The 8020-nt window shown below is 37.8% G+C and overlaps 1 protein-coding gene and 1 long non-coding RNA gene across 9 annotated transcripts; one reads left to right on the top strand and one right to left on the bottom strand.

The window, feature by feature from the left end:
- Window positions 1-430: 430 nt before the first annotated feature.
- LOC113357673 lies at window positions 431-3039 on the bottom strand. 8 transcript variants are annotated; one of them, XR_003363777.1, is made up of 7 exons: window positions 2810-3039; window positions 1955-2289; window positions 1679-1817; window positions 1475-1601; window positions 1201-1334; window positions 993-1090; window positions 431-888 (listed from the first exon to the last, which is right to left on the bottom strand). It is a non-coding gene; the product is annotated as an uncharacterized LOC113357673 (long non-coding RNA). The 8 variants fall into 8 exon arrangements; XR_003363780.1 differs by having other exon boundaries at window positions 1475-1817; window positions 1955-2057; window positions 2138-2289; XR_003363779.1 differs by having other exon boundaries at window positions 1475-1817; window positions 1955-2057; window positions 2187-2289.
- Window positions 3040-7050: 4011 nt separating this feature from the next.
- Window positions 7051-7998, top strand: LOC113360108. The gene has a single exon (XM_026603655.1). It carries the CDS (start codon window positions 7051-7053, stop codon window positions 7996-7998), a length of 948 nt encoding a protein of 315 aa, XP_026459440.1.
- Window positions 7999-8020: the final 22 nt, after the last annotated feature.

Here is an 8020-nt window from a genome sequence, read left to right as displayed (position 1 = left end):
AATACAAAGTAGCCCAAAATGAGATTTTACAAAAATCCCTTTTTTTTGAATTTTGGTTGAGCCTATAATCGGTAGTAAATGAATTTATCATTAACTTCCGATTAATAGTAGCCACAAATACGCATTTAGCACAAATTTATATCAATCGGTAGTATCGTTGCGTTACTTAACTACCGATTTAATATTAACAATCAGACACAAAATAATTTCCGATTACAGAAATGCATTAACGTATTCTACTATCTTTTGGACATCCCTTAACCTTGTCTATGGGTTGGGAATAAAAAAGTCGCCCCTAATTCTTTCGGAGGCTCCCCTAAACATGGCTGGTTAATTAATGGACATTGTATACACATCGCAATCTCATGGAATTCATTCGTAAAGGTTGGTATTGCGATTTCCCGAGTTTACCCAAGCCTGTTAAACCCGATTGTATAACTGATCTGAACCCCTTTTCCTTAGATTGCTTAAACAGTTTGTTTTTTGATAAAAAAAAAATATGAACACATACATGGTTGACTTACATCAACACCATAGATCGCCAAAAATCAAAAGTTGCATTCTGAAAAATAACTGCGCATATATAGACCGCACTATCACGTTCACTTCCAGTTGTTCCGTGTGTTCCCCAATTTTTTTCTTATCCAGTTAATCCGTGTACCGCATGCCAAATCTTCCAAATCTTGTAGGCTTGTCCGGATCCACCTTGTTGACATCGATCCCAATGGCAATAGTGGTAACACCCAAACACCAGTAATTGTCGACCCACTGATCAATTGGGATTCAATATGATAGGATATTGGGTGTGCATCACCCTGTTTATGTTATTGGCCTTTGAATTGACCTCTATTCTGCACGGTTAGTTCCCTACATATGCTTCTCTCAGAGCTGTTAAATATTTTTGATAAATTGGAATAAAGTCATTAGAAATGGATTTTGCAAGTCAAAACATAAAAAATACACAGTATTGTAATGGTTGACATGTACTGTACCTATGATTTGGAAAAGAAAGCAAACTATAATTTTCTGCACAACTAAGATCACATCACTCTGTGCACACGTATAATCTCCTAATGTTTATAGCACCCTCCTACACAGAAAAGAATTTTGAATGTTGAGAATGCGAAGAAACTAAATGCAGTACCCTGCTATAAGGATATTTTTTACAGGAAGAGTCAATGTTATTCAGCGTCTCCTTACCTTCATCGTTCTACGGAATTAATAAATTCAGGGAATTGAATGAATCCACAGGATAAGATCATATCCATGACTGACTGAATTCTCGTTACCCTTTGCATTCATCATGTTACAAAGCCACCCATAACACTGATTGCCTGTAAAAGTATTTTAGTTAATTGACACTAATCAATGTCTCAATTACGATATCATAGCGTTGAGCTCAAATTGTGCCTTCCCTCCCACAATCAAATTGAGATTTTGTAACATGTAATAGTTAAAGCACACAAATATCTACCTGTTCCATGATTCGGTATAGGCACACCACAAATTCCAGGAGAGATCCATCTTTCTTAAGCATCTTACAGGCATACAAAGGAGGATTAACTTAGCTCACATATAACTCCAGTCATTTCTGGGTGCCTCTGGAAGTAAAACAGCCAATCCAAGTAAAACTTTGTTAAATCAAAGACATAAAAGAATCCAAGTAAAAGTAAATTACATTTAGATGGATGCTCAAATCCCGAATCAACAATTGCTCTAAGAAGCTCCGGCTTTAATAGAGAATCTCCGAATCCAGAGAATATCATCAATTTATTTCTCCACACCCAGCAGTAAATTCTTCATAACTCGAACTGGAACTATATACATTTAAGATTGTGGAGATGCAAGGTCCCAATTAAACAACAGAAAACAACTGTTCTAACATCCAAAATGTAAAGCTGTATTTGTAAGAGAGAAAAGAAGAGTTCAGCTCGAGTATATTTCCACTACTCACCCAATAAAATCTGCACATAAAAGATTTTGAGAAGCTACTCCAGCAACCTTGTCTCCCGTGATTGCAGGACCTTCTTGTTTCCAAGATTAATAAATGCATCAACCTGCGCAGTATTGAAGGTTTGGTGAATACTCTCTAAACATTAAGTTCTTCACAGAAACCATGGCTTGTGCAACCAAAAACCTCCCATAAACAATTCATCTTCACCAGGCTGATCTTCATAACTACTCACAGATGGATATTAACCTTCAAGTAGAGTTCAGCTCGAATGAAAATGACCATCTAACTCAGCGGCCATATTAGTCTGCTGGTCCAAATCATATCGCTTCCATCATCTGGCACCACCAGATTTATACCATAAACACAAAAGTAAAACTAAATTCATAACCAAACCTTGAGGTTGTGATATTTGATCAGAAAACTTCAGCCAGCAGACTGAAGTGTGATAAAGAGATAATTGTGTGTATTAACAAAATAAACAGACCCGAGTTCATGTTTAAAAATAAGGTTTGCTAATCTTTTCTATGGTTAGTATCAAAATCTATTTGACAGGGTGGTGAAAATAGAACTACAATGAGATTTTCCAACTAAACAATACTAAAAACCAACAAATGATTCAGATCATCAATTGAAGGTCACCAAGTCGATATAAAAGCAAGTCAATATAAGGTCATTCAGTTTCAAACCAACTCTATAAGAACCTCAAATGGAGAAAAATCAATTTAAAATGGAGATAGAACTGACCTAACAGTTACAATGAAAAATCAATTGAAGATATGGAAGAAACATTATTCCAATTGAAGAAATTAATCAAATAGAAAGTTGAAGAAGAATTAAATTGAAGATAGTACTTACCTGATAGTCTCGAGAGAGATAGAGAGAGTAGGGAAGAAAGAAATGGAGAAACATGGGAAGATGATAAACTCTGTTGAGGTTTATGTAAGGGAACATAGAGCTACCGTAACGCATCAAATTAAATGATTCGAAGGAATTGAAATAGCCCTAATTTATTTCTTTAACGGAAGAGGAGATTAAATGAAATGAGGATTCAGTGGTACTGGGTTTGTAACGGAAGAGGGGATCAAAAAGAGGTCTGGGACGTCGGATCCGAGCATGAAATGAGGGTTCGTTTTTATCCACGATTTGTCTTTTGCACTTTTGAAGGAATAGTGGTCGTTGATCTCCTTAACACGTCCATCTTGAGCCGTTAGATTGGCAAAAACACATTTGCTTATGTAAGATAGATAGTTGGGGTGGTTTTTGTGTTGGGTCAAAGAGCATTATCAATAGTATAAAAGAGGTCACGGCTAAGTTAGCTTATACAACTGGCGGTCCAGATTCAATCTTAAATTCAAAGAGGGGTGCAGATTGCGTATGCCTCATGAATCCTACGGTTCACGTTTTTAGTTGTAGCATGTGTTCGCACGTGTGGCGTTAGTGCTAACATTGTTCTTATTGGTGGTGCATCGATGAGTTGGAGTTCTAATTCACAGCATCATCTCGACAATTATTACTATTCTAATTCAGACCATGAGATTTGATTTTCGTTTTGTGAATTAGAATTGTAATTTGTTTGAGGATTAGCTTTTGATGGTATGAATGTGTGTAAGGATTAGCTTTGGAATTCCACATGGCACGTATATATTTTCGTCGAATCTAGATTGCTTAGCAGTGTTAGTTACATTTGAATTTGTGTATGCGTCAATACATTTTTTTTCTTTGAGGCTGTGAGACAACTAAACGATCCAAGTCCTCGATGTTCCGACATGGTGTTCCGAGAGGGTATAAGGGAAAGGAATATGCATGTTCAGGATTTTTGTATGTGTTATTTGATTTCATATTTTTTTCATTAGCTTTTGGATTTGAGCCTGTTTGTTTACTGACGATGCTCAACTGCAATAGCATCAAAAACACTGCATATTCCACGGTACTGCGATACAATTCATCTTGGAATTCAAATTTCAGTTGTTTGATCGGCTAAAGATTTACTCAGATACATCAGAGATAAAATTCTATAAATACAAGAGTCCTAGCTATTCTTAAAAACGTACTAACTTATTTTTCCTTTCCTTAAACAGGTCGTATAGTAGAAGACTTATATTTAGCAATACCTCCCAAAACCCGTTTCAAATCTTTAATAAATCACACACCCATACCTCCCGTAAGTATCGAACTACATTCTTTTTTGGGTTACCTAGCAGAGGAAATTTTATCAGACCATGAATCCTTTTCCGGAAGAATCAGCATTAAGTGTAAGTGTAGAAATCAACTTTAAGGTGTTTTTATGAAATTTTTTTTATCATGATGATTAAAATATGAAATGACATAGCTTTCGAAGCATGCCTTGCAGAGACGACAAGCCGGTCAACAGAGAAGACGCAATCATGAAACCCTTGCCAAAGCCGATGCGAAATTCCAGGTAAAACCCGAAATTTCTATGGATCACATGCTGCGCTACACATGAATATGTGAGTAAATCTTTAGCCGATCAAACATGTTAGGATAATACATATTCACCATAGCTAAGGTGTAAATCTGTCCAGGTATTTTGATTATGGAATTTTGTTAATTTGAAGCATGGCTTTTCACTATGCTCTCGGATTTTTTTTTTTTTTTTTTAATTTGGAACATTCTTAGACCGAAGTCGATCTTAATAAAAGTTGTACCAGTTGGCATAGATTGGCTTGCAGAGACATGTTTAGGGAAGTCGACGAAAGATATGGGCTTAGAGTATATTGAGTATAGAAGTATGGGACATATCACATAATTGGTCGAATGCTAAGGATATATATTCGTCATGAATGCTCAGATTGTTAAAGTTGATTTGGTTTGACGAGCGCATACAAGAAGGCCATAAATTTCAGGGATGAACTGTAAATTATCCAATTTGAGTCATAATTCAGGCATTCTAGCTAGGCATATGTTTTTTAAGTTCGAAATTTGTTTTGATCATTTTTTTTTCTTTTAAATTAGTAGAGATTGTGCGCGATCTTATAGGGTTGTTTCCTCCTATTTTAGGATGTTGTGCAAGGTGGAACAAGTTATGAATGTTCGAGCTATAAAATTGCAAAAGCAACGTGAAGGTTATATACGCCAATCTGCAGCTAATTGATGTGTCCATAGGGTCCCAAATATTTTATGTGTGATCCATAGTTGGCAGACTAGGTAACAGACTTAAATATGTATCAAACACATAACATATGAACTTAATTAGTTACCTCATAGAATTTTTGTACTCATGAATGGGAACTTCAGTCTATATAGGGAACGGGATCAGAGGTAGAATCAGTAGTACATTTACAATACCATCACTATTTTGGTATACTAATCCGCAAGGCCTTCTAACACTGCCCAATCCACCTAAATTAATTTTTATAGTCTGTTCCGGAATCGTAGTGCTGGTCAGTCCAGGCGTCAGAATCGAGAAATTCAGAATGCTAATGCACTACGGAGGTGCAATGCAAATGCTACGGTATGTTATCAACCCACACGCCAATATTAACATTACATAAGCCTACCCCCAACATTCTGTAACCAATAAAATTTTTATTGGGAAAGATTATTACAATGTTCAACTTTTAAAGCAGGAAATTGGAGATAATCATTCTTTGAAAAACTCGCGCAAGAGAAAGGAGGAGAGAATTGCAGAACATAACCAGGTATGGAAAACCCTCACGGTTTTAAATCACAATGCATTCCCATCGTCGTGCTCATACATTACGCAACCATTTATTTAAGTAATGTGACAATGTATTGTTGATTGTCGAAATATAATTCGTATTTCTAAGCAGAAAAGGCATTGCTCGAAGAACAACGCTAATGACAATGATCAATGGAGAGATATAATAGGAACAGATGAATCGATGGATGTTACTAGCGATGACGAGGACCACTACCAAATGTGTGTACTGAAAATTGAAAATGAATCTTTTGTGGGAACAGAAATTGTTCGACCTTTAATGTATTACAAAATTTAAGCTGATTTGTATTTCCAATGAAACATTTAACTCCTTGTGCATCGCAGAGCAACATCGGATGACGAAGGTTTATCCGATGATGGAACCAGAATTCTGGCTCAGCAGGTCCTCTACAAATATGGAACTCCTAATACTAATTTGAAGTCAAAAGTACGTCATTTCCTGGGTGAAATGAAAGTAATATGTCAGCACTGTGGGGCAATACATTTCATGGAAGAACGACTCGCCCGCCCATCCCTTAAGAACCCATCCTTTGGCTCATGTTGCTGGCAGGGAAAGGTTAAACTACCTAATTTGATAGTACCTCCGCAGAGGCTGAAAGAGTTATACGAGGGAAGTCATGCTCTTGCTCGGAGATTCCGTCGAAATATTCGCAGGTAATAATTTACTTACATACACTGCTGTTCTAAGAAAATTACAGTAGTATTGAATTTCATCATCATTGCATTATATGTAATTTACAATATTGTTTGGCATTTCTATATTTCCTTCCAATAACGAGCACCTAATTGTTTGATTATAAAACCAGCACAGGTACAACACATCTTCAACATTTACCAGTCTTGGATGCACCCTTAATCCACGAAAGCTCAAGGGGAACGGTCCTCCATCGTTTACTATTCATGGAGAATTACGACACAGAACAGGGACATTACTACCTGAAGACCCAAATAACGTAACTTATTCATAACTCCACATATACGACCCTTCGGCTGCACTGTCCAAGCGAATCGAGCAGAACCCAAAGTTAGATGTTGATGTGCTAAAGATACTACAAGAGGTACTGATCAGTAACAAGGTCTTTGTTGGAAAATACCAGGAGGCTTATGAAATTTTGAGTAAGGAGGACCAGACGAATAATGATATCCATGTTTACCTCGAGTACAAGAACGACACAGATAAAAGACGATACAACCTCCCGACAACAGATGAGATAGCGGTTCTATTACCCCGGTTCTATTACCCGGGGATGAGACGGTGAAACCTGGAGTACGGGACATTGTACTTCATCTCAAAGGAAGTCGTGGGCTTAAAAGAATCAGCGAGTGTCATCCAGCTTACCTCCCCCAACATTATGTACTTTTGTTCCCATACGGAGAATTGGGATGGGAGCCTGGTATGACACTGTGGGATGTGGATCTAGATAAGGCGACAAATACACGCCTCACTCAGATGGATTATTATTGTTATAGAATCTTTGAAAGACAAGATGAATACTCAACGATACTAAGAGGAGGAATGCTTTTTCAAGAATTCATGGTAGATGCTTGGGCAGCGACAGAACAAAATCGACTTGGGTACATTAAGAGGGAACAGACTAAATTGAGGGCACAAAACTACAAGGGATTCGCCGACCTCGGACTTTCTGGAAACAAGCCGGATGAAATGGGACAACCAGTCATACTTCCATCCAGTTTTATAGGAGGTCCTCGCCATATGTACGAAATATACCAGGATTCTATGGGGATCACCAGGTATAACCACCACCCGGATATTTTCCTCACTATGACAGCAAACCCCAGATGGGAGGAAATCACTAATTCTTTATTATCACACCAGCAACCCCACGAAAGACCAGATTTAATTGCGAGGGTCTTTGAGCTTAAAAGGAAGGCACTTATGAAGGAAATTCAACAAAAGAAAGTTTTTGGCAAGACAGTTGGACATGTCTATACTATAGAGTTCCAGAAGAGGGGACTGCCACATATGCACGCCTTAATATTTTTGGAAAAGGCTGATAAGATCCACACCCCGGAGCAGGTGGACAATGTATTGTGCGCAGAATTCCCAGATGAAGATAAGGATCTCGCCCTATTTGAGACTATCCAAAAATGTATGGTCCATGGTCCGTGTGGTGCCAGGAAACCAAACGCGTTGTGCATGAATGACGGGCGATGCACCAAAAACTATCCAAAACAATACGCGGAGTCTACTTCATTGGGAGACGGCGGCTACCCAGTTTACCGCCGACGTAACGATGGTCGCGTTTTCCGATATCGAAACCATTTATATACTAATATTGATGTGGTACCTTACAACCCGTACCTGACTCGGATGTTTAACTGACATAACAACGTGGAGGTGTGTG

This window comes from Papaver somniferum, chromosome 3, assembly GCF_003573695.1.
Source record: "Papaver somniferum cultivar HN1 chromosome 3, ASM357369v1, whole genome shotgun sequence".
Taxonomy (NCBI): Eukaryota; Viridiplantae; Streptophyta; class Magnoliopsida; order Ranunculales; family Papaveraceae; genus Papaver; species Papaver somniferum.
Note: the sequence above shows the minus strand (reverse complement) of the source record. Positions and strands in the feature narration are given on the sequence as shown.